At 41.7% G+C, this 27314-nt stretch overlaps 1 protein-coding gene across 3 annotated transcripts in view; it reads right to left on the bottom strand.

Annotated features, from left to right (window-relative positions):
• Nucleotides 1-27314, bottom strand: part of ANAPC5 (anaphase promoting complex subunit 5) — a 47293-nt gene that overhangs the window by 617 nt on the left and 19362 nt on the right. The window contains exons 8-16 of one of the 3 annotated variants that reach the window (XM_012468934.2): nucleotides 25293-25374; nucleotides 24520-24609; nucleotides 22267-22448; nucleotides 21042-21177; nucleotides 12560-12634; nucleotides 11843-11964; nucleotides 10997-11104; nucleotides 10773-10920; nucleotides 433-595 (exon numbers count right to left, since the gene is read on the bottom strand). In XM_012468934.2, the coding sequence (XP_012324357.1) occupies nucleotides 433-595; nucleotides 10773-10920; nucleotides 10997-11104; nucleotides 11843-11964; nucleotides 12560-12634; nucleotides 21042-21177; nucleotides 22267-22448; nucleotides 24520-24609; nucleotides 25293-25374 (1106 nt within the window). The remainder of the gene's footprint in view (nucleotides 1-432; nucleotides 596-10772; nucleotides 10921-10996; nucleotides 11105-11842; nucleotides 11965-12559; nucleotides 12635-21041; nucleotides 21178-22266; nucleotides 22449-24519; nucleotides 24610-25292; nucleotides 25375-27314) is intronic. The other 2 variants (XM_012468935.3, XM_012468936.2) reach the window with 2 other exon arrangements.

Raw genomic sequence — 27314 nt, 5'->3', positions numbered from 1 at the left:
TCTGCTAGAAATACAAAAATTAGCTGGGCATGGTGGCGGGTGCCTATAATCCCAGCTACTCAGGAGGTTGAGGCAGGAGAACTGCTTGAACCCAGGAGGCAGAGGTTGCAGTGAGCTGAGATCACACCACTACACTCCAGCCTGGGTGACAGAGTGAGACTCTGTCTCAAAAAAAAAAAAAGTCTTTAAGTTCTGACTTCTAGCCTGGTACTTGGCTCTACAGGGTTAAAATAACCATTCACTTGTCCTCAATCTTCCTGCCAAGCATGCATGTGAAAGCACTTTAAATGCTGCATGAAATTTTAATATATATTTGTGAACACTCAGAACTTAAATACTGTCCCAAATTTAATGTCTTTTCTTCTTCTGGGTCCTAAACTTTTAAAGCTTTCTGGAATAGCATTGCCTTACAATCTTTGTACAGCTGCCTACCTTCTGCTTTCTTCGGCTGATCATAGGAAGCTGCTGAAGCCACCTGGCACTTGGCCACTAAGAACATGGCGCGGCCTTTGTCCAGGATAGCCCCGTCAGCCAAGATGGGCTCGATGGCCATGTGGAGAAGACTTAAGGCCTGTTCTGGGATTCCAAGAATGAGCTGAAAAACAAACATCATAGCACTGTACATACCCAAACCCACTGCCCCTCCACTAGGAAGGGCCTCGTTCCTGGCAGTTCTCTCCTGAATGGCTATCTCTGGCTTATCTTTAACCTGACGTGTACTACATTAAAACAGGAACCATACTCCTAGAAAACACGACATGTGACAATCTGATTCCAGACTATGACAAATATAGCAGGGAGTTGTTATTCACACTACAGAAAGGTTCTTGTCTTTACAAAAAGATCCAGCATTAATATCCTTAAGCTTGGTGATTCTGAGGGGTTGAACTAGGTGGAGGAAGGACAGCAATTCAGAAAATAACTCAAAAGAATAGAGCAAAACACCCAAGAGATTCCGGTTGGTGTTAGTATGTTTAAAAAAAAAGAGAGAGAAATAAAATGGTACACTAGAGCTGGGCACAGTGGCTCATGCCTATAACACTTTCGGAGCATGAGGCAGGAAGATCACTTGAGGCCATGAGTTAAAGACCAGCCTGGGCAACATAGCAAGACCTGTCTCAAAAACAAATTTAAAACAATTAGCTGGGCATGGCCTGTAGTCTCAGTTACTCAGGAGGCTGAGGCACGAGAATCACTTGAGCCAAGGAGGTCAAGACTGCAGTGAGCCACAGTCGTGCCACTGCACTCCAGCCTGGGCAACAGAGCAAGACCTTGTCTCAGAATAAAACTAGAAAACATCTATTTAACAGACAAGAAAGCAGTAAGGGAGGAATTGAGGGACAAAAAAGATATGACATATAGAAAACAAGGCAGGCGTGGTGGCTCATGTCTATAATCCCAGCACTTTGGGAGGTGCAGTTGGGCAGATTACTTGAGGTCAGGAGTTCAAGACCAGCCTGGTCAACATGGTAAAACCTCATCTCTACAAAAAATACAAATATTAGCCAGGCATGGTGGCGCACACCTGTAATCCCAGCAACTTGGGTGGCTGAGGCATGAGAATCACTTGAACCCAGGAAGTGGAGAATGCAATAAGCAGAGATCACACCACTGCTGTATTCCAGCCTGGGTGACAGAGTGAGACTCCATCTCAAAAGAAAAGAAAAAAGAAAAAAAGAAAAAGAAATCAAATTAGAAGTAATGACATTAAATGTAAATGAGTTATATTCTCTAATTAAAAGGCAGAAATTGTCAGAATAATTTTTTTTTAAGTACCCACTGTATGCTGTCTACAAGAGGCTCTCTTTAGATTAAAAGACACAAATAGTATTTTTAAAATTTTCCACTTGCTGGAGTGTAAAAAAAAAAATTAGGCATAGGCTGGGCACAGTGGCTCACACCTGTAATCTCAGCACTTTGGGAGGCTGAGGCAGGTAGATCAAGAGGTCAGGAGTTTGAGACCAGCCTGGCCAATATAGTGAAACCTCACCTCTACTAAAAATGCAAAAATTAGCCAGGTGCGGTGGCACACATCTACAGTCCCAGCTACTCAGGAGGCTGAGGCAGAGAACTGCTTGAACCTGGGAGGCAGAGGTTGCAGCAAGCTGAGATCCCGCCACTGTACTCCAGCCTGAGTGGCAGAGCGAGACTCTGTCTCAAAAAAATAAAATAAAGACACAAATAAGCTGCAAGTAAAAGAATAGAAAAATATTCTGTGCAAGCAATAATCAAAAGAAAGTTAGAGTGCCTATATGAGTATCATACAAAATAGAGTTTAAGTTAAAAACTGTTACAAGAGACAAGGAAAAAGGAGAACATTATATACTCATAAAACAGTCGATTCATCAAGATATAACAATTATAAACAAACCAAACAACAGCGCTCCAAAATATATGAAGCAAAATCTGACAGATTTGAAGGGAGAAATGGACAATTCAACAATAATAGGCCAGGCACAATGGCTCATGCCTGTAATCCCAGCACTTTGGGAAGCTGACGCAGGTGGATCTCTTGAGTCCAGGAGTTTGAGACAAACCTGGCTAACATGGCAAAACCCTGTCTCTACAAAAATAAAAAAATTAGCTGGCTCTGGTAGGGGACACCTATAATCCCAGATACTCAGGAGGCTGAGGTGGGAGGATCACTTGAGCTCGGGAGGTTGAGGCTGCAGTGAGCCATGATTGCACCACGGCATTCCAGCCTGGGCAACAGAGTGAGACTCTGTCTCAAACGAAACAAAACAAAACAAAACAAAAACCACAATAGTTGGGGAGCTCAATATCCCATCTTCCAATCATGGATAGAAAAATTAGACAGAAGATCAGCAAGGAAAGAGAAGACTTGAGTGACACTAGAATTAAACTGGCCCTAACAGATATATATAAAGCATGCCATCCAATAATACATCAGAACACAAATCATTCTCAAGTGCATGTGGAACATTTTCCACGACAGACTGTGTTGGGCCACAAAAGAACACTCAATAAATTTAAGAAGGATGAAATCATACAAGGAATCTTCTCTGACCACATGAAATCAAAAATCAGTAACAGAAGGAAATTAAAAAATTCACAAATATGTAGAAATTAACATACTCCTAAATAACCAATGGGTCAAAGAATAAATCACAAGGGAAATTAGAAAATGCAATGAGATGTACAAAAATACCAGACTCTGGCTGAGCACAGCAGCTCATGCCTATAACCCCAGCACTTTGGGAGGCCGAGGCAGGTGGATCACCGGAGGGCAGGAGTTCGAGACCAGCCTGGCCAACGTGGAAAAACCCCATCTCTCCTAAAAATAGAAAAATTACCCAGGTAGCAGAACATGGTGGCTCATGCCTGTAATCCCAGCAGTTTGGAAGGGTGAGGAAGGCAGATCATGAGGTCAGGAGATGGGAGACCATTCTGGCTAACACAATGAAACCCCATATCTACTAAAAATAAAAAATATTAGCCAGGCGTGGTGGCACGAGTCTGTAGTCCCAGCTACTTGGGAGGCTGAGGCAGAAGAATCACTTGAACCTGGGAGGTGGAGGTTGCAGTGAGACGAGATTGTGCCACTGCACTCCAGCCTGGGTGACTGAGTGAAACTCCGTCTCAAAAAAAATAAAAAAGGCTGGGTGTGGTGACTCACGCCTGTAATCTCAGCACTTTGGGAGACTGAGGCAGGCAGAGCACGAGGTCAGATTGGGACCATCCTGGCCAACAGAGTGAAAATCTGTCTCTACTAAAAATACAAAAAAATTAGCTGGGCATGGTTTCGCACGCCTGTAGTCCCAGCTACTTGGGAGGTTGAGGCAGGAGAACTGCTTGAATCCAGGAGGAGGAGATTGCAGTGAGCTGAGATCACGCCACTGCACTACAGCCTGGGTGACAGTGCAAGACTCCATCTCAAAAAAAAATTACCCAGATGTGGTGGCACGTGCCTGTAATCACAGCTGCTTGGGAGGCTGAGACAGGAGAATCGCTTGAACCCAGGAGGTAGAGGTTGCAGTATGCCAAGACTGCACTACTGCACTCCAGCCTGGGCGGCAGAGCAAGACCCTGCCTCAAAAAAACAACAACAACAACAAAAAAAAAACAGACTCCAATTTATGAAATTTGTGGGATAAAGTAAAAATTTATGAAGTATAGTTCTCAGGGAAATTTATAATTATAAAGCCCTACATTTCAAAAGAAGGAAGATCTCAAATCAATAAGCAAATCTTCCACCTTAAGAAACTAGAGAAAGAGTCCAGGCGCGGTGATTCACACCTGTAATCTCAGCACTTTGGAAGGCCAAAGCTGGTGGATCACCTGAGGTTGGGAGTTCGAGACCTGACCAACATGGCGAAAGCCCATCTCTACTGAAATTCAAAAATTAGCTGGGCGTGGTGGTGTGTGCCTGTAATCCCAGCTACTCAGGAGGCTGAGCTAGGAGAACTGCTTGAATCCAGGAGGCGGAGGTTGCAGTGAGTCGAGATTGCACCATTACACTCCAGCCTGGGTGACAAGAGCTAAACTCCATCTAAAAAAAAAAGAAAAAGAGAGAAAAAGGAAGGGAGGGAGGGAAGGAGGAAGGAAGGAAAGAAAACAAAAAGCAAACTAGACCTAAAGCTAACTAACAGAACCAAGGAAAAAATAAGGATTAATGTGGAGATAAACAAAATGGAGAATAAGGGAACAACAGAATTAATGAAACTAAAAGTTGGTTCTTTGAAGAGATCAACAAAATTGACAAATTGTTAGACTAACCAAGAAAAAAAGAGAAGACTCAAATGACTGAAGTCAGGGATGACAGTGGGGACTTTACTAACAACCTTACAAAAGTAAAATGGATGATACAAGAATACCATGAATAATTATATGCAAGAAATTAGATAAACTACATGAACAAATTTCTAGAAAGACCAAACTACTAAAACTGACTCAAGAAGAAACAGGAAATCTGAATAGACCTATAACAACTAAAAAGACTGAATTAGTAACCAAAAAAACTTCGAACAAAGAAAAGCCCAGGTCCAGATTGTTTCACTGGTAAATTTTTGTCAAGCTTTTAAAGAATTAACACCAATCTTTCTCAAATTCTTCCCAAAAAAAAAGGAGAGAAAACTTTCTAACTCATTTTGTGGGGCCACTATTACCCTAATACTAAAGCCAAAGAAAGATATCACAAGAAAACTACAGATCAACATCCTTTATGAATACAGATGCAAAAGTTCTCAATAAAATACTTGCAAACCAAATCCAACAGCATGTTAAAAGGATCATACACTATGACCATGTGAAATATAGTCCAGGAATGCAAGGTAGTTCCATACACAAATATAACATATGAATAAAATGAAAGAAAAAATTGGGCTGGGCACCATGGCTCATGCCTGTAATCCCAGCACTTTGGGAGGCAGAGGTGGGTGGATCATTTGAGGCCAGGGGTTCAAGACCAGCCTGGCCAACATGGCAAAACCCTGTCTTCTAGTAAAATAAAAAATTAGCCAGCTGTGGTGGCACACGCCTGTAATCCCAGCTACTTGGGAGGCTGAGGCAGGAAAATTGCTTGAACCTGGGAGGCAGAAGTTGCAGTCAGCCAAGATTGCATCACTGCACTCCAGCCTGGGCAACATAGTGACACTCTGTCTCAAAAACAAAAACAAACAAAAACCCACATAAAATTTATCAATGCAGAAAAAAAATTTTGACAAAAATCCAATACCTTTTCATAAAAAAAAAAAAAACTAAATAAACTAGGAATAGAGGGAACTTCCTCAACCTCTATAAAAACCCATAGCTAGCATGATACTTAATGATGAAAGACTAAAAGCTTTCCCCTTACAGGAACAAAATAAGGACACACCCTCCTTTTTTTTGAGACGGAGTCTCACTCTGTTGCCCAAGCTGTAGTGCAGTGGCATAATTTCAGCTCACTGCAACCTCTGCCTCCTGGGTTCAAGCGATTCTCATGCCTCAGCCTACCTAGCAGCTAGGATTACAGGCATGCACCACCATACCCAGATAATTTTTGTATTTTTAGTAGAGACAGGGTTTTGCCATGTTGGCCAGGCTGGTCTTGAACTCCTGGCCTTAAGTGATATGCCTCGGCCTCTCAAAGTGCTGGGATTACAGGTGTGAGCCACCAAGCCCAGCCAAGACACACACTCTTGCCACATTTATTCAACATGTATTGGAAGTTTTACTCAAAGCAATTAAGCAAGAAAAAGAAACAAAGGGGATCTAAGTGGGAATGGATGAACTAAAACTAACTCTATTTGCAGATGACATGATCTTATACATACAAAATCATAAAAAAAAATCTCCAAAACGGCTGGGTGCGGTGGCTCACACCTGTTAATCCCAGCACACTAGAAGGCCAAGATGGGTGTATCATGAGGTCAGGAGTTCAAGACCAGCCTGGCCAATGTGGTGAAACCCCATCACTACTAAAAATACAAAAAAGTAGCTGGGCATGGTGGCAGGCGCCTGTAATCCCAGCTGCTCAGGAGGCTGAGGAAGGAGAATCGCTTGAAACCAGGAGGCGGAGGTTGCAGTGAGCCAAGATGGTGCCATTGCACTCCAGCCTGGGTGACAAAGAAAGACTCCATCTTGAAGGAAAAAAAAATATAGGAGAGAGATCCAAGATGGCTGATCACTAGCAGCTTGCGATTGTAGCTCCCAGTGAAAGTGCAGAGAACCAGAGGACGCCACACTTTCAGACGAATTTTTGTTGCTCATGGACCAGGAGATTCCCAGCGTGACTCTTGTGGCCAGCCGGTGGTTTTGCCAGCACCTCGGCGCGGCAGCTCTTGGTGCAGAGTGAGCAGGACTGGGTCCCCTTTTGGCTGATTCCCAGGCAGAAAAGCACCATCAATCTTAACACCGCTGTTTTGGCCAGCGCAGTGGGTTGCTCACATTTCGGCGCTGGGAATCAAAAAGTTGGACGTCCACTCAGAGACCTAATTTGAAAGTCGGAAATCACAAAGATGACAGGTGGATAAATTTACAATGATGAGAAGAAACCAGCATAAAAATGCTGAGAATACCCAAAATCAGAATGCCTCTCCCTCTACAGGGGATCACAATTCCTCTTCAGCAACAGAACAAGCCCTGATGGAGAACAAGTGTGTTCCATTAACAGAAGTAGGCTTCAGAAGGTGGATGAGAAGAAACTTCTGTGAATTAAAAGAACTTGTTCTAACCCAATGCAAAGAAACGAAGAACTTCAAAGAAAGGTTTGACGAAATGCTAACAAGAATAGACAATTTGGAAAGGAATATAGGTGAATTAATGGAGCTGAAAAATACAACACGAGAACTTTGTGAAGTATGCACAAGTTTTAACAGTCGAATTGATCAAGCAGAAGAAAGGATATCAGAGGTCGAAGACCAACTTAACGAAATAAAACGAGAAGTCAAGATTAGAGAAAAAAGGATAAAAAAGAATGAGCAAAGTCTCCAAGAAATATGGGACTATGTGAAAAGACCTAATCTACGTTTGATAGGTGTACCTGAATGTGACGAAGAGAATGAATCCAAGTTGGAAAATACTCTTCAGGAGATTATTCAGGAAAACTTTCCCAACCTAATAAGACAGGACAATATTCAACTCCAGGTAATACAGAGAACACCACAAAGATATTCCTCAAGAAGACCATCCCCAAGGCACATAATCGTCAGATTCATTAGGGTTGAAATGAAGGAGAAAATACTTAGAGCAGACAGAGAGAAAGGTCAGGTTACCCACAAAGGGAAGCCTATCAGACTTACAGCAGATCTCTCAGCAGAAACCCTACAAGCCAGAAAAGAGTGGGGGCCAATATTCAACATCCTTAAAGAAAAGAACTTTCAACCCAGAATTTCATATCCAGCCAAACTGAGCTTCACAAGCGAAGGAAAAATAAAATCTTTTGCAAACAAGCAAGTACTTAGAGATTTCACCATCACCAGGCCTGCTTTGCAGGAGCTTCTGAAAGAAGCACTATACATATAAAGGAGCAACCAGTATCAGCCTTTCCAAAAATATATCCAGCTAGCATCAAATGGCAGTATTAAACTCATATATATTATTAACTGGATAAAAAGCTAAAACCCATCGGTAAGCTGTATCCAGACCCATCTCACATGCAACGATACACAAAGACTCAAAACAAAGGGACGGAGGAAGATTTACCAACCAAACAGAGAGCAAAAATAAATAAATAAATAAATAAATAAAAAGCAGGAGTTACAATTCTCACCTCTGATAAAATAGACTTTAAAGCAACAAAGATCAAAAGAGGCAAAGAAGGACATTACATAATGGTAAAAGGATCAATGCAACAAGAAGAACTAACGATCCTATATATACACGTACCCAATACAGGAGCACCCAGATACATAAGACAAGTTCTTAATGACTTATAAAGAGACTTAGCATCCCACACAATAATAGTGGGAGACTGTAACATCACATTGTCAATACTAGACAGATCAACGAGACAGAAAATTAACAAGGATATCCAGGACTTGAACTCAGACCCGGAACAAGTAAACTTAATAAACATTTATAGAACTCTCCACTTCAAATACACAAAACACACATTCTTATCAGTACCATATCACACCTATTTCAATAGTGACTACATAATTGGAAGTAAATCACTCATCAGTAATTGCATAGTATTTCATAGGTTTAAATGAAATATTGGTTGGCTGCTTGTTTGTTATTTTCTTCCCTTATTCCTTCCTGTCTCCAGTGTTAAGCACAATTATTGGCATAAAAGAGGTTTTCAATTCCCATTTTTAGACTGTATTCTAGCCTGGGCAATAAAGCAATACTCCTGTTCTCTCTCTCCCTCTTTCTCTTCCTTTTTCTTCCTCTTCTTCATTCTTTTTTTCTCTTTCTTTCTTCCTTTATTTTTCTTAAAAAAATATATATATGTATATTTATATGGATAATTTTTACAAGTGAACATCAAAAAGACAACTCAGTTAAAAAACAAGCAAAGGATCTGAATAGACGTTTCTCCAAAGTACATCTACAAATGGCCAATAAGCACATGAAAAGGTACTCAACATCATTAGTCATTAGAGAAACGCACATCAAAACCACAATGAGACACCACTTCATACCCACTAGGAAGGATATAATAATAACAAATGGAAAATAACAAGAATTGGCAAGATTGTAAGGAAACTGGAACCCTTATACATTGCTCATTGAAACAAATTGTGCAGCCACTGTGATAATTCCTTAAGAAGTTAAACACAAAATTATGACTCAGCAATTCCATTCTGGCAACAAATAAAAACAGGTATTCCAACAAAAACTTGTACAGAAATGTTAACAGCTGCTATTCATAATAGCCAAAAGGTGGAAACAATTCAAATGTCCATCAGCTGATGAATGGATAAGCAAAATGTGATCTATCCATACAGTGAAATACTGTTCAGCCATGAAAAAGGATGAAGCACTGATACCTATTCCATGGATAAAATCTGAAAACATCAAGCTAAGTAAAAGAAGCCAGTCAAAAAAGGCCACATGTTATATGATTCCAACTATGTGAACTGTCCAGAATAGGCAAACTCACAGAGACAGAAAGCATTAGAAGTTACCAGAGGCTGGGGGAAGGGAGGATTGGGGAATGACTGCTTAATGGGTACACTTTCCTTTTCTGTGTCATGAAAATATTCTGAAATTAGACAGCAGTAATGGTTGCATAACACTGTCAATATTCTCAAAATCACTGAATTGTATACTTTAAAATGGTCAAAATGGTACATATCTCGTGTTATGTACCCTTTTTATTTTTTTTGAGACAGAGTCTTGCTCTGTTGCCAAGCTGGAGTGCAGTGGCATGATCCCAGCTCACTGCAACCTCTGCCTCCTGGGGTCAAGCAATTCTCCTGCCTCAGCCTCCCGAGTAGCTGAGATTACAGGCATGCATCACCATGCCCGACTAATTTTTCTATTTTTAGTACAGATGGGGTTTCACCATGCTGGCCAGGCTGGTTTCCAACTCCTAACCTAGTGATCTGCCTGCCTCAGCCTCCCAAAATGCTGGGATTACAGTGTGAGCCACCACACCCAGCCATGTACATTTTATCTGAATAAAAAAAAAAAGAATGACTGAGGAAGGTGGTAAGGAACAGATTCCTTAGCTCCACCCCTAGAGATTCTGACTCCACAGGTCTGAGGCAAGTCCTCAGGCATAAAGATATTTTTTAAATCTCCACAATAATTCTAAAGAACAGCCAGTTTGGAGAACCTCCACTTTAATTAATAAAGTCTTCCAGTGAGTTTAACCTTCACTCATCATTGATTAATATTTATTGAAAGCCTTCTATGTGTAGGTCCTATAAGGTACCAGGGAATATAAATGAAAATGAAGAGTCAGTTCCTTCGTAGCTTTTACTGGGGATGAAAGAAAACAAACATAAAATACAATTTGATTTCCAAAAGCTTTCAATGAACATCTGTGTTCCTCACTTCTTTATTCACATCCCCTTGTTGCTAAATCAAGCATCACTCTGTGTCAGCTAATCATTAATATGATGCAGGTGTCCTCACTGAAGAGGCAAGTCCTCCTTACTGAATACACAGCTGAGGAAAGCCACTGCCACTGGAAGGTGTCAGCTTGTCAGCAGGTTCACACCTCCACAGGCTTCCTTGGAGGGCTTGTACATGAAGACTACCTTTCCAGACTTCAATATGAACAAATGAAAACTCCTTATTACCCTTTCAATACTCAAAAATAGTCAGAGACTCACCAGCTCGAGCACAAATATGTGCTATAAAAACAGAGATGGGCTTACCTGCGCAAAAGCCAAGTTCAGCACCGTTTCAGAGGCCAAGTACTGTAACCGGTACTCCTTGGAGAGGGCCAGAGCCTGCAGAAGCATAGGCAGCGCGATGGTAGGGGAGGAAGATCGCCAGTACAGCTCTGCCACGGACAGCAGGACACTGACCGGAAAGAGGAAAACAAAGGATGAGAATATCCACCACCACATCTCCGTGAGATGCACAAGAGACCCCTTACCTGATCACCATTTCTGTGTTCTTCAGTTTCTGACAATAAACCAACAATTTTTGTAAAAGTTTATGTGCCTCTGACATTTGGTTCTGAGCTTGTAATACAACCGCTTTCCTGAAACAGGATCAAAATGAACACAAGTGTTTTAACTAGTCACTTTGGGGGTAAGAATCGCTATTTATTCAATTAGACTATAAACCTTTCAAAGGGAGAAACAGCCTGATTTAATTTTTGTTGAAAGAAAAAAGTGTATGTGTGTATGAATGTGTGTGTAAGAGCACGTATGACAGCATGTGTATACACACACTCACATATGCATGCAGGAAAAATCCTGGAATTATCGATAACAGCATGTTAATGATTATCTCTGGGAAATACTTATTTTCTTCATTTTGTTTATCTATATTTTCTTTTTTTTGGAGACAGAATCTCACTCTGTTGCCCAGGCTGGAGTGCAGTGGCATGATCTCGGCTCACTGCAACCTCCGCCTCATGAATTCAAGCGATTCTCCTGCCTCAGCCTCCTGAGTAGCTGGGATTACAGGCGCCTGCCACCACGCCTGGCTAATTTTTTGTATTTTTAGTAGAGATGAGGCTTCACCATGTTGGCCAGGCTGGTCTTGAATCCCTGACCTCAAGTGATCTGCCCGCCTCAGCCTCCCAAAGTGCTGGGATTACAGGTGTGAGCCACCACGCCCTGCTGCTTATCTGTATTTTCTTATTCTCAGTAATAAATAGGAAAAAAAGTTTTTTTTCTAAGCTAAAATAAATAAGTTAATGCACATATAAAACAAAAACAAAACCATTTAACAATTATTTTATTCTGGGGTTAGAGTTTTCAAGGTTTTTTACCTATAAACACCCTCTATGCCATTGAGAGCTGTGATTCCTGTAACAAGTGAATCAGCCAAATGATATTTGCCATCATTCATTGCTCTGTCAAACTGTATTTTTTGATCACACAGCATCCATAACTAATAAGAAAAAAAAAACACAATTAAGTACAAACTGGCAAATGTTCACCTTATTCAATGAGTATAGAAAAGTATTTTGGATTGCTTAACAAATATCCTTACAATAATTCACACACATTCTTTTTTGGGGGTATTTTAAAAATGTTTTAAATATCTCAAGTATGTGAGAATATGCACATACACACAAAATACAATAGCAAACAGATGTGTGCCAACCATCAACTTTGTCAACTCACATTTTGCTTTATCTGCTTCATATACTATTAGATACTAATGAAGTCCTGTGCAAATTCTACTTCCCTTTCTCTTTTTTCAAAATAGGCACTCAATTTGGTATTTATCATTCTCATTCATGTTTTTTATACTTTTATAACATTACACGTTTACCACATATACACTTGTCTTTAAACAACATAGAGTATGAGCCTGTGTTTTTAAGCTTTGTATAAATAATATCATACTTGTAAGCATCCTTTGACAAGCCCCTTTTTAGCTCAGTATTATTTTTCTGAGGGGAGATTATATCCCACTTTATATTATAATAAAAACTATTCTTATCGTAAATAAATCTAATGCCATGCACAAGGCAGATTACCTGGGCATGCTGACTATTAGGTGGAAATCGTTCCTTCAAGTGCTTTAACACTTCAGAAGCTGCAGCAAAACATCCCTAAAATAGAAAGATGCAATTTGATCAGCATAACCTGTGTTGAAGTCACACTTGCTGTATCATGCACAGATCGTGACAGATGCACCTGTTCTTGATGCAGCAAACCTGAGAGATACTGGTCAGAGACTCAAATTTCTAAGGGCCATTTTTTAAACACTCTAATACATTTTTTTTTTTTAATTACACACATAAGACATATCCATTCTAGAAAAACACTTACGAAACACGTACACAAGAACAGATGAACTACTTTTTTCTTTTTTTTTTTTTTATCTGAGACAGGGTCTTGCTCTGTTTCCTAGGCTGGAGTGCAACGGCTTGATCTCAGCTCACTGCAGACTCAACTTCCTGGGCTCAATCAATTCTCCCATCTCAGCCTCCAAAGTAGCTAGGACTATAGACAGTCTTGCTCTGTCACCCAGGCTGGAGTGCAGTGGCGTGATCTTGGCTCACTGTAACCTTCTCCTCCTGGGTTCAAGCAATTCTAATGCCTCAGCCCCCACCTCCCAAGTAGCTAGAATTACAGGTGCATGTCACCATGCCCAGCTAATTTTTGTATTTTTAGTAGAGGTGGGGTTTCACCATGTTGGCCAGGCTGGTCTCAAACTCCTAGCCTCAAGCAATCCACTCATCTAGGCCTCTCAAAGTGCTGGGATTACAGGCCTGAGCCATTGTGCCCAGCTGACAAATTACTTTTAATCCTAGAAAAGATAATCACAGTTAATGTTGTGGTATATCTCCTTCTATATTCCTTTTATGCATATAAATTAAAAATATATACATATTCCAAAAATAAGTGTGTGTGTGTGTGCGTGCGTGTGCATACGTATATATACATATATACATATATATATTTTGAGACAGACTCTCACTCTGTTGCCCAGGCTGGAGTGCAGTGGTAAAATCTCAGCTCACTGCAACCTCTGCCTCCCAGATTAAAGCGATTCTCCTGCCTCAGCCTCCCAAGTAGCTGGGATCACAGGCTCATGCCACCACGTCCAGCTAATTTTTGTACTTTTAGTAGAGATAGGGTTTCACCACGTTTCCCAGTCTGGTCTCGAACTCAGGTGATCTGCCCGCCTCAGCCTCCCAAAGGGCTGGGATTACAGGTGTGAGCCACCGTGCCTGACTTACATGTATTTTTATAAATTACTTATAATACTGTTTACTCCATGGTAGGCACCCAATGAATATTTGTTGAGTGAATAAATCTTTCAATGTCAATAAATACAAATCGACATCATCATAGTATTTATCAGGTAAATCAGTTATGGTACATGAAAATAATCTCCTAGTTTTTGATATTTTGGTTCTTTCTTTTTTTTTTTTTTTTTTTTTTTTTTTAAGAGAAAGAGAGAGAGAGAATAGGAAGGAGGAAAAAGGAAGAGAAAGAGAGAGAGAATGGGGAGGAGGGAGAAAGAAAAGAAAGAGGGAGAGAGAATGGGAATGTTGCTTTCTTGCCCAGGCTAGAATGCAATTTAGTAATGGGTATTGAAAACCTCTTTTATACTGATAATTATACTTAATGATGTAGTCAGGAAGGAATAAGGGAAGAAGATAACAAACAAACATCCAACCAATATTTAATTTAAACCTATGAAATGCTATGCGATTACTGAGGAGTGATTTACTTCCAATTATATAGTCACCTTTGGAATAGGTGTGAGGTGGTAATGTATGTTTTGTGTATTTGAAGTGGAGAGTTCTATAAATGTTTATTAAGTTTACTTGTTCCAGGTCTGAGTTCAAGTTCTGAATATCCTTGTTAATTTTCTATCTCGTTGATCTATAGAATCGTTAGCTCTTCTTGTTGCATTGATCCTTTTGCCATTATGTAATGTCATTCCTCGCCTCTTTTGATCTTTGTTGCTTTAAAGTCTACTTTATCAGAGGCGAGAATTGCATCTCCTGCTTTTTGTTTATTAGTTTATTTTTACTCTCTGTTTGATTGGTAAATCTTCCTCCTTCTCTCTGAGTCTTTGTGTATTGTTGCATGTAAGATGGGCCCGGATGCAGCATACCGATGGGTTTTGGCTTTTTATCCAATTAAAATATATATAAGTTTAATACCGGCGTTTGATGCTAGCTGGCTGTTTTGCCCATTAGTTTATGTAAATTTTTTATTGTGTTAAAGTTCTTTGCTTTTTGATATATTTTTGGAAAGGCTGATATTGGTTGTTCCTTTATATGTATAGTGCTTCTTTCAGAAGCTCTTGTAAAGCAGGCCTGGTGGTGGTGAACTCTCTAAGTACTTGTTTGTTCGCAAAAGATTTAATTTTTCCTTCGCTCATAAAGCTTAGTTTGGCTGGATAGGAAATTCTGGGTTGAAAGTTCTTTTCTTTAAGGATGTTAAATATTGGTCCCCACTCTTTTCTGGCTTGTAGGGTTTCTGCTGAGAGATCTGCTGTAAGTCTGATAGGTTTCCCTTTATGGGTAACCTGACCTTTCTCTCTGGCTGCCCTTAGTATTTTCTCCTTCATTTCAACCCTAATAAATCTGGCAATTATGTGCCTTGGGGTTGGTCTTCTTGAAGAATATCTTTGTGGTGTTCTCTGTATTACCTGGAGTTGAATATTACCCTGCCTTGCCAGGTTGGGAAAGATTTCCTGAATGATATCCTGAAGAGTATTTTCCAACTTGGATTCATTCTCTTCGTCACATTCAGGTACACCTATCAAACGTAAATTAGGTCTTTTCACATAGTCCCATATTTCCTGGAGACTTTGCTCATTCCTTTTCATCCTTTTTTCTGCATTCTTGTCTTCTCGTTTCATTTCACTGAGCTGGTCCTCGACTTCTGATATCCTTCCTTCTGCTTGATCAATTCGACTGTTTAAACTTGTGCATGCTTCGCGAAGTTCTCGTGTTGTGTTTTTCAGCTCCATCAATTCACTTATATTCTTCTCTAAATTGTCCATTCTCGTTAACATTTCGTCAAACCTTTTTTCAAGGTTCTTAGTTTCTTTACATTGGGTTAGAACAAGTTCTTTTAATTCACAGAAGTTTCTTATCACCCACGTTTTGAAACCTGCTTCTGTTATTGGAACACATGTGTAATCTATTAAGCCTTGTTCCGTTACTGATGAGGAATTACAATCCCCTGTAGAGGGAGAGGCATTCTGATTTTGAGTATTCTCTACCTTTTTACGCTGGTTTCTTCCCTTCATTATATATTTGTCCGTCTGTCGTCTTTATAATTACCGACTTTCTAACTGGGTCTCTGACGTCCAACTTGTTGATTCCCTACGCCGAAATCTGAGCAATCCACTGAGCCGGCCAAAACAGCGGTGTTAAGATTGATGGTGCTTTTCTGCCCGGGAATCTCCGGACTCTGCACCTAGAACTGCTGTGCTAAGGCACCAGCAAAACTGCCACGCCGGCCACAAGAGTCGCCCTGGTGACCCGTGGGGCTCCTCCACTGGGAATCTCCTGGTCCGTGAGTAACTAATATTCGTCTGAAAGTGTGGCATCCTCTCGTTCTTTGCGCTTTCACTGGGAGGTACGTGCCCGAGCTGCTAATCATCAGCCATCTTGGATCGCTCTCTATTTTGGTTATTTCTAATATTTTCTATTTAAAAAATACTATAATGAATATCTTAGTGCATAGAGCTTTGCACACTTGTCCAATTATTTCCTTAGCATAAAACCTTAGAAGCAGGCCAGGCGCCGTGGCTCATACCTGTAATCCCGGCACTTCAAGAGGCCAAGGAAGGCAGATCACCTGAGGCCAGGAGTTTGAGACCAGCCTGGCCAACATGGTGAAACCTCATCTCTACTAAAAATACAAAAAAAATTAGTCGGACAGGGTGGCATGCGTCTGTAATCCCAGCTACTCAGTAGGCCAAGGCAGGAGAATTGCTTGAACCCAGGAGGCAGAGGTTGCAGTGAGCCAAGATCATGCCACTGCACTCCAGCCTGGGCCACAGAGCGAGCTCCATCTCAAAACAAACAAACGAAATACAAAAACAACCTTAGAAGTAGAAATGACAGGCCACTTTTAAGTTCTTTGGGATATATTACTTAATTATCCTCTAGAAATGTACCAGATACTTTCATACCAGAACTCTATACCCTTTTCTTCCCCTAATGCTGAAGCATCTTTGCCTAATTTGTGAAAGTAGTACCTTAACTACTTTAAATTTAATTTCAATGACTAGATTGAAATGTTTTCATGTTTTTGGGCCATGCTTTTTCTGTGGATATACATTCATGACTGTTTCTTTTTTTGAGACAGAGTCTAGCTCTGTCGCCCAGGCTGGAGTGCAGTGGCGCGACCTCGGCTCACTGCAACCTCTGCCTCCACGGTTCAAGCAGTTCTCCTGCCTCAGCCTCCCGAGTAGCTGGGATTACAGGCATATACCACCATGCCCAGCTAATTTTTGTATTTTTAGTAAAGACGGGAGTTTCATTGTGTGGGCCAGACAGGTCTTGAACTCCCGACCTTGTGATCTGCCCGCCTCGGCCTCCCAAAGTGCTGGGATTACAACTGTGGGTCACTGGTGGCACTCAGCCCATCCATGACTTTTTTACACTCTTACATTGTTGAGATGTTTATCTTTTTTTTTTTTTTTGAGAAAAGGTTTTGCTCTACTGCCCAGGCTGGAGTGTAGTGGTGCAATCTCGGCTCACTGCAACTTCTGCCTCATAGGCTCCAGCAATCCTCCCAGTTCAGCCTCCCTAGTAGCTGGAACTACAGGCATGTGCCACAACACACCACACCCAGCTAATTCTTGTATGTTTTGTCAAGACAGAGTTTTGCCATGTTGCATATGCTGGTCTCAAACTCATGAGGCTCAATCAATCCACCTGGTTCAGCCTCCCAAAGTGCTGGAATTACAGGTATAAAGAGAAACAGTGCCCAGCCGGGAGGCTTATCTTATTGATCCTGAAATCTTTTCAATTTGTCCCAATCATTTCATAAGGAAATGTACTTTTTGTCTACCTAGAAGCTCAGCTAGGCCACAAGTCAACTTTTATTTGAAGTGAATATGCAGAAATTACATTGAATTACAATAAAAGGTCATCATTCCTATGGTTTTAACTGACCAGTGTCACCAATTATTTTCATGACTGTCACAGGGAGTTGGACATGGGGATATAGATCCTGCAGTGTCCCCCAAAAACATTCCCATTGTGACCTACAATTCCTGAGGCTGAGAGAAGAATGATATAAGATGAGCCAGAATTACAAAGAAAGAGCAAAGGAGAATGGTTATCTTAGGAAAACAATTCACTCACCTCCTCTGGATTGTAAGAGGAAAGCCATTCTGAGCCCCATAACTCATTTATAGGCTCACTGAAACCCCAATCACTCCCATACCACAAAACAAAGTGCAGCATCCAGTTTACTTGGAGGAAAGTTTCAGAAGCAGATACAAGAGAAATAAAAGAGTAACTGGAGACTCATGATAAAGCTGCCTTCTCCGCAGGTGGCCAAACTTAATTTCACAGGTGTGAGTCTAACTTGTCTAACTAAAAAATGTGACAGTCATCAGCCCAGAAAGTACATCCACACAACTGATGTTCTAAAACTAGAAAGATCTAAGGCAAGTTAAAGAAAGGGGTAAAGTCAGCAAGAACCAGGGCAGAAAAAAATTAAAATAATAAATAATAAAAAAAATAAAGGGATAAAGGATGGACTTAAAAAGGCACCTACCTTCTAGTTGTGTACTAAAAAGCTTCCTAACACACCCTGGCTGTTGGAGCCAAACAATGATCGGGTCAGCAGGTTTTTCACATAAGCCCAGAGGTGAAAGGGAGATGAAGATGGCATTATTCAAACAGACCCAAAGAGCATGGTTACTTTTTAGGTTCTTACTCCCACAAAAAAACACAAAATTCTAACAAATGGCCTTGGATAAAGTTACAAGGCCAAAGAATTTAGCCACCAGGCACTGTAACTCACACCTGTAATTCCAACACTTTGGGAGGCCAAAGCAGGAGGATCACTTGAGGCCAGGAGTTCAAGATCACCCCAGGCAACACAAAATAGAAGATTCCAACTATAAGAAACAAGAATTAAAATAATTAGCTGGGTCAGGTGGTGTGCACCTGCAGTCCCAGCTACTGGGCAGGATAAGGTGGAGTTCAAGACTGCAGTGAGCCATGATCGTGCCACTGCACTCTAGCCTGGGCAACAGCGAGACTCCACCTCGTAAAAAAATAAAAAATAGGCTGAGTGTGGTAATCCCAACACTTTGTGAAGCTGAAGTGGGAGGACTGCTTGAGCCCAGAAGTTTGAGACTAGCCTGGGCAACATAGTAAGATTCCATCTCTACAAAAAGATACTTTAATTAGCCATGTGGTGGCATGCTCCATTAGTTTCAGCTACTGAGGGGGCTGAGGTGGGAGGATCCCTTGAGCCCAGAAGATTGAGGCTGCAGTTGGCTGTGACTGCACCACTACACACCAGCCCTGGTGATAGAGCAAGACCCTGTTTCAAAAAAAAAATTAAAAATTGGCCAGGCACGGTAGCTGATGCCTGTAATCCCCGCACTTTGGGAGGCAGAAGTGGGTGGATCATTTGAGGTCAGGAGTTTGAGATCAGCTTGGCCAACATGGTGAGACCCCATCTCTACTAAAAATACGAAAATTAGCTGGGCGTGGTAGCATATGCCTGTAATCCCAGCTACTTTGGGAGGCTGAGGTAGAAGAATCACTTGAACCCAGGAGGTGGAGGTTGCAGTGAGCCGAGATCATGCCATTGTACTCCGGCCTGGGTGACAAAGTGAGACTCCCTCTCAAAAAAATTTTTTTAAAAATATAAATTAATAAAATAAAAAAGAACTGAACCAAGGCTAAGGTTTTTTGTAAAGTAGTTTTCCATTCTAATAGTGAAAAAAATAATAATTTTGCCTGGTGCAGTGGCTCACACCTGTAATCCTAGCACTTTGGAAGAAAAATAACAATTTCGCTGGGTGTGGTGACTCATACCTATAATCCTAGCACTTTGGGAGGCTGAGGCAGGCATATCCCTTCAGGCCAAGAGTTTTAGACCAGCCTGGGTAACATGGTGAAACCCCATCTCTACTAAAAACATAAAAATTCGCTGGGTATGGTGGTGTATGCCTGTAGTCCCAGCTACTTGGGAGGCGGAGAAACAAGAATCGCTTGAACCCCAGCGATTCTAGGGAGGATGCAGTGAGATCGTGCCACTACATTCCAGCCTAGGCAACAGAGCGAGACTCTGTCTCAAAAAAGCTAAATACCTCAATATGTTCAGTGACTCATTCATTACCAAATGCTCCTCTTATACATGGCACCAGGAAAGGAAGAGAAGTGATGTTAAGGGGGTGCCAGTGTCACGAACAGGAAGAAACAAGCAAGAGACAGACCTGCAACATTCCCAGGGGAAGGCAACCAGCAAGCCCTTTCAACCTCAGAAAACATGGGTGGTGCTTCCCAGGCACGGAAAGAAAGCAGAGGCAAAGGCGCCGTGGAACCCATCAGTCAGGGCCCATCCACCCCTCAGTGTACACAGCCATGTCAAATGCTAACATGTTTGCTACAGGGAAGTATCTGTAGACTTCTGAAAGGGTGGAAACCACCCAAAAATCTTTAGGCTGCAGTTAGGGAATGTTGAGTGTTATGATGCAATCTAACAGTAACAGGTATCACAAAGAGGAAGAGAAAAATATCAAGGAAACGTCTGGATTGTCACAGCAGTGTTTAGTGAGAGAGAAGGCTTTAGATAAAATAGCTTTCCCTTACTCGTTCCCATGAAAGAAAATATTTTGAACAAGGGGAAGATAAAGCCTACAGTAGCATAAGCGATACTTTAATTGATCCTTTATAACGAGAATCTCGTAAAATTACTTGGGGTGCAAGTCATCAAGATTATGCCCCATTCCCACTGTCCTTCTTTGGAGTCAACCAGGTTTGGGTTGGAGACCCACCTCTGACATTTACAGGTGTTAAGTACAAATTTAGCTCCCAGGACCTCAGTCTTTTGTTCTGTGAAATGGGGATAACAACACACCTGACCCATGAAGTGGATTCCGTAAGATGGTACACATACAAGAGGCGCAGGGATTGGCAGAGAACCAATTTGCAATAAATGTTAGTTATTATATTATGATTTTAGCTATGCTTCTATTATACTCTCCTTTCTCCTAAAACACACGAACCTCTACTACCTTAAATGTCAAACAATCCTTTTTATTTCCTTAGTACGTGAAACTAGCTGACCTCTTAGAATTCCCTGCACTGATGCCAAAAAAGACCCTAAATTCAATCAACTTTGCAGACTCCATGCTTGGTCCACTTCCACTGGTGGGATTTCACTGTTTCAGCCACAGCATCGAGCAGATCTGTCCAAGACGTGTCCAGTGCTTTTCTTAAGCACTAGAGGAAAGACATGTAGAGCCTCCATTGCCCCAGAAGCATGTGGGTCTGGCCACCTGCCTACCTGCTCCGCATGTAGCTCTGCGAGGTGGCAGAGTGCGACAGCAAAGGACTCCGTGTTGTTCTGCTGCACGCCCGCGTTCACCGCCTCCAGGCTGTTCATGCTCAGCAACATCTGGGCCTGTTGCAGCGCCATGGTGCTGGGTGGGGAGAGGGAACAGGATTTCCTTTCAGCAGCAGACCTGGCTGCCCCTGGGCCATGCCCGTCAGCTATCTTGAGTGGAGGCATAAAGCCAAACCCCTCGCAGGCTCTGGCTTTCTTGGGAGCAGCTGCCTCCCAGTGCCAGCAACCCTGCCCTCAGGATAAGAAAAGCAGAAGAGCATCCTGGATGTGCAGCCCGAGGAGACACGTCATGGTTAGGGCACAGCTGGGAGTGTGCGCTCCCAGACCCCCCACCCCCACCCCAGGTTCCCTGCAGTCACAGTATGTGAATTAGTTTTCACGGGTAAATTCAGACCCGATGCCATCCTGGCACAGGCTGCTCTGGCAATGTAAGCAGTGGCCAGTGTCTGCAGCTGTTTCAGAGCACACCGTGCCAAAAAATTATCTGAAATACAAAAACAAGACTGGTAAAAAAGGCACTTCCTTTCATTACTGAATTCCTAGAAACAGCCTGTCTAAGTGAGGGTTGAGGCAGCAACAGAACTCCAGGATTAAAATCCGGCAACAATGTTTACTTCCAGGCTAAAAGTGGCTAAATGGGAAAGTATGCAAGAGGCTGAAAATATTCTACAGGAAACACCTGGGTTAACAGAAAAGCAACTTCCTTTACGTGATAGCTTTGGGGTTCAGGGTACCCTCAACTAGAGCAACTGTGGATCATGCCTCCTATGAACAGGAAGAAAGGTTCCTGCCACAAAGCAGAGGAGCCTGGTGCTTGGAGTCAGATGACATGGGTTTGAGTCCTTTGTCACTTGTTAACTATGTGTGCGATCTCAGGTAGACCCGATGTGTGAACCTCGGTTTACTCCCCCAGCATGGAGAGTACCCACCTGCTACCTCACAGAGTGGTTGGGAGGAATAAGAAGGAACATGCACAGGAGACAACTTTTCAGTTTGTGCAAAATATAAAATGTTTTATAGTCTAAAACGTTTTGTCTAATCCTCTGCAGGAACAACTTCTACCCAAGTGGGAGAAATCTTGTGTGTATGGCCTTTCACAGAACCAGTTTGCTAGCTCCTGCTTCTTTCTAAAGGATTCACACCCTCAAGGCCTTGGGAGACCTACCTGCGGCCATACAGCCTCCATATGGCCGTTTTCTGTGCAATGCTGATATCGATGAGCTCTGACAGGCTGTGTTTCCAGTGCAGGAGGTCAGAGTCCTTTAGGGCATCCATCAGCTTGTTTGCCGTCTTCCCAGCAAAAGCTCTCTGTTGAACAAGGGACTGTATTCCCAGGGAGGCGAGGTACTAAGGGGACAGATATACCCACGACCCAAGATAGAGATTACATGACAGAATTTGTTTTGCTCTTCAGAAATGTGGTGGATTTCACATTTCAGCACATGCACAGTGACAGCACTATTTAAAAGGAAAGTACCTATAACCTGGCCTTAACCCTGATCCATACGAGATGTGTTCCTGAAAAACTGGGTCTGGGAGAGAGGCAGAGGGTACACGGGAAAGAGCCAGCAGGGCTTTAGCATTAGATGGACCTGGACTTAAACACTGCCTCTGCTACTTACTGTGTGACTTAGGGCCAGTCACTTAGCTTCTTAGCTAAGCCTCAGCTTCCTCATCTGTAAAATGGGCATCAAACCTATCATAAAGAATTATCGTAAGGATTACAATGAAATAATAGATGTTAAACAGTGCTGTGCACATATGTAATAGGAGATCAAAAAAGGATGCCTATCATGAGCAACAGAATTATCTTGTCATTAACTTTTGGTGTCATCTTCAAGGATGAAAGCTCAACTAAAAAATGCCAGCTTAAATTCATGGCAAAAATTGTAGTTAAGGCTACACTTACTTCAAGGAGCCATTTTTGTCATTATAATCAATTTTGTACATCTAAGTGAATCACATGGACAAGTTATAGATTTTCAAGGTATACATTAAATTATACATAATTACTTTCCATTTTACTGAAGTCTGTCACAAACTTCATGAGACAGAATGTTTAAGCAGTCCTACTCCTATGGTCTTGTTTTCAGTAGGTGTTTCTGAGAGAGAATAAGGTTCTCCAAGCTTGTGCTTCATGGGTGTAGATATGCCTTTTTTTTTTTTTTTAGTGGAGTTTCTCTTGTTGCCCAGGCTGGAGTACAGTGGCGCAATCTCAGCTCACTGCAATCTCCACCTCCCAGGTTCAAGTGATTCTCCTGCCTCAGTCTCCTAAGTAGCTGGGATCACAGGCATGTGCCACCACACCAGCTTATTTTGTATTTTTAGTAGAGACAGGGTTTCACCATCTTGGCCAGGCTGGTCTCGAACTCCTGACCTCAGGTGATCTACCAGTCTTGGTCTCCCAAAGTGCTGAGATTACAGGTGTGAGCCACCACACCCGGCCAGATATGCCTTTTCAATACCCCTCTGTGTATGTCATTGAGGACTGCAATTCATGGCCTTCCCTGTCAGTCAAAATGAGAAAGGATAAAGCTGCCTGTCAGGTTTACTGGTTCCTGGCTTTGTTTATTGTTTAAAACAAGGATCAGCAAACTTGTTCTGTTTATAAAGGGCCAAAGAGTAAATAATTTAGATTTTTTCAGGCCACATTTGGTTTTGTCACATATTTCTTCTCTGTTGTTGATTTTTTTCTCCCATCACTTAAAAATGTAAAATCCACTCAGTTTGAAGACCCTAAATAGGCAGAAAGCCAGATTTGGCCCAAGGCCTATAAAGTTCACCAATCCCTGGTTTAAAAATAAGCCTTTGCTGGCCAGGCACCATGGCTCACACCTATAATCCCAGCACTTTGGGAGGCTGAGATGGGTGGATCAAGAGGTCAGGAGTTCAAGACCAGCCTGGCCAAGATGATGAAACCCTGTCTCTACTAAAAATACAAAAATTTAGCCAGGTGTGGTAGTGGGTGCCTGTAATCCCAGCTATTCGGGAGGCTGAGGCAGAGAATTGCTTGAACCAGGGAGGTGGAGACTGCAGTGAGCCAAGATCATGCTACTGCACTCCAGCCTGGACGACAGAGCAAGACTCTGTCTAAAAAAAGAAAGAAAAAAAAAATCCTTTGCTAAAATTTTCTAAGTGACTATGTGCTAAATTAATGTTGCTCAATAAGTAAACAAAGATCTCTCATGGAATTGATAAAGGGAACTTTCACAGATGTTATTAGAATACAGGGAACAGAGAGAAACCTACCACACAGAATTTAGTGGTTAATAATTAAAGTCACATGAAACTGCCAAGAATAAAACCACACTTTGAAACCCATTCTAAATCTATTGCTGGTTCATGACAGAGGTGGGCAGAAAAAGAGACAAAGGCTCGACCATTTACGGAAACAATCTCACAGAAAGATGAGCCTTACCGGTAACCCAAAATGTACTGCCTTCTTCACAGAATGCTCCAGCAGAACATAGCTATCGGATCTCTTCTGCCCCAGCACATAAAGCCAGCTCTGGCAAGAGAAATCATCAAAATATATCATAACAATGGCAATGGCTGATGTTCTAGTGAAATATCAATGTGCTCATAAGAAATAATTTAAAAGGGACAAAATACTTGATATTTCTTGTATCTCAAATACAAGAAATATCAAGAATCTAAATGAGACCTGTCAAACAAATCAACACCATTAAAACCAGACTGAAATAAACGAGTCACTGATCTGCTTCACCTGACAGCCTTTGAGTGGCAGGTGTTTCAGAAAAAAAGAATGAAGCCCTTATATGGCCTTTAACTGAGAAGTAAGATTCTCAGGTGCTTGTCAAGTACCTTCTGTGTTCTACTGGTGCTTGGCAATTTGGCTATTACAGGACAGTATCTCACCGGTTACTAAGTGTAGCATACATGTTTTTGTTAATGCCAGTGCTAAATGTAATAAAGGTATTCTCTTCTTTCATGGCAAGTTGCATTAAACTTTGTAGACTGGATATATGGCAAAAGCAAAACAGATGTCATGAATTAAGAAAGACAAGTATAGATAGGTTGCCCTTTCTGAATTCCCACGAGCACCTAACTAGTTCCCTTTTGCTGCTGAAGATCTTTGTTCCAACTGCAAAACAACCCAATTCAAATAGGACCTTGCAAAGGCCAACTCAACCCGTGAACAAAACTCCCAAGACCAGAGGATGGCCTCACCAAACAGTGCTGGAGACACACGTGATCGTTGGACTCCTGGGCAATCCTAATTGCCTCCTGCAGGGCGAGCTCTGCCTGTTGACTAATGACAGACTAAACATTAATAATATCCTATTAACAATCACAAACATGCATAAGCAACCGTAGCAGGAAGTCATCTGTACACAGTCATCCAAGTGGAGGTCTCTGGGTTGGAAGCTGTAACTATTTCTGGGCTTATTCTCTCAGAGGCGTGCCTCAACCCCAGAAGCAAAAAACACCGACAGGGAAATATAGGACATGTCTCTTCTAAGGGGAATTTCTAAGAAAAGGGCATAAAGCAAAGGCTTTTATCTCTGCTCCTAAGATGTTTATTTTAAAGGTTCACTGCTGAGGGGAAGGGCAAGGAGAGGACATAATATTTTACTTTTCATGGCATTTCCTTCTGCATTATCTGAATTCTTTTCTTACTATGTGCATTTGTTACTTTTATCATTTTTTCAAAACTACTTTTTTAGAGACAGGGTCTCCCTCTGTCACCCAGGCTGGTGTTCAGTGGTGCAATCCTAGCTCACTGCAGCCTTGAATTCCTGGCCTCAAGCAATGGACCTCAGCCTCCTGGGTAGCTGGGACTACAGGAACTCACCACCATGCTTGGCTAATTTTATTTTAAATAGAGATAGAGTCTCACTATGTTCCCTAGGCTGGTAAACTCCTGGCCTCAAGCAATCCTTCCGCCTCAGCCTCCCAAGTAACTGGGACTACAGGCTCACACCACCATGCCCAGCTAATTTTTTTAAGGAGATAAAGTCTCTCTATGTTCCCCAGGCTGGTCTTGAACTTCTGGCCTCAAGCGATCCTCCTTCTTTGGCCTCCCAAACTACTGGGATTACAGGCATGAGCCATGGTGCCCAGTCCAAAGCTAGTTTTAAAAAGTATTTTGAGGAGTCCCACTTCTGTAATTTTTTTTCCTTTAAATCTCTGTTCAAATATTAAGTTGGCAGAGATCAAGGAGGGCTGACCTGCTACCTTTATATTTAAACAGAGATTTACAAATTAAAGGAGTAGATGATCTATGCATGTATCTGGAGTAACAATGTTACTTAGGAAAACAAGAGCACTTCACCATCACTTTCTAACCCCTTATCCTGGTCTATCACTACAAGACATATTACAACTACGCTTAGCATTGTTTTTTCCCTATCTCCCCTGATATAAGCTCTATAACAGGGTTTTTTCTTTTTCCTTTTTCACTGCAGTATCCCTAGTGCCTAGTACACAGTAAATGCTCAATAAAGTACTACAAGGATTTTCAAGAAATCCTTTTAGCTAAGTGACAAAGATTTACACAGGCCCATAGATCCAGGACCAGAAACAAAGAAGCCTGGGCCTGAGTAAATCAAGAATTAAGGAAGACGTACACATTAAGAAAAATCTACCTTTCCTCATTTATATTCTGTGCAGTTAGCTGTCTATCCATTGATAATACTGTAAACATAAACAAATTCTGAGCTGGGTGCAGTAGCTTACACCTGTAATCCCAGCACTCTGGGAGGCCAAGGTGGGAGGCTCACTTGAGGCCAGGTGTTCAAGAACAACCTGGGCAACATAGCAAGACCTTGTCTCTATATTTTTAAAAATAAAAAGAAGAAATTCTGTTCATCAAAAGATTACTTGTATCCAGAAGGCTGTACACAAATTTCTAACCCCCAGGGGAAGCAGTTCCTAACTAAGTTAAACAGGTTACTGGCAAATATTAAAAATGGCATTGCTATTATTTTTGAGTACATAAAAAAATGAAAGGCTCTGATCAAGAGGTTATTAAATCTGGGAAGACCAAAAGAAGTTAGTTATTACAAGATATCATGGACTCTCACAAAAATCACAGGAGTTTTGAGGAGCCTTAAACATTTTTGGATACAACTATCAATCTGATGTTTGAATGCCCTTAATGACTGACACCCTTGGTCTAGGCCTGAACACCCCACTGATGCCTTCCTCAGAGGGTTCTATAAAGGGAAACTGCTTCCTTACAATGAGCAG

Source organism: Aotus nancymaae, unplaced genomic scaffold, assembly GCF_030222135.1.
Source record: "Aotus nancymaae isolate 86718 unplaced genomic scaffold, 86718_ANA_hifiasm-v0.15.2.pri h1tg000021l, whole genome shotgun sequence".
In the NCBI taxonomy this organism is placed as follows: domain Eukaryota; kingdom Metazoa; phylum Chordata; class Mammalia; order Primates; family Aotidae; genus Aotus; species Aotus nancymaae.
Note: the sequence above shows the minus strand (reverse complement) of the source record. Positions and strands in the feature narration are given on the sequence as shown.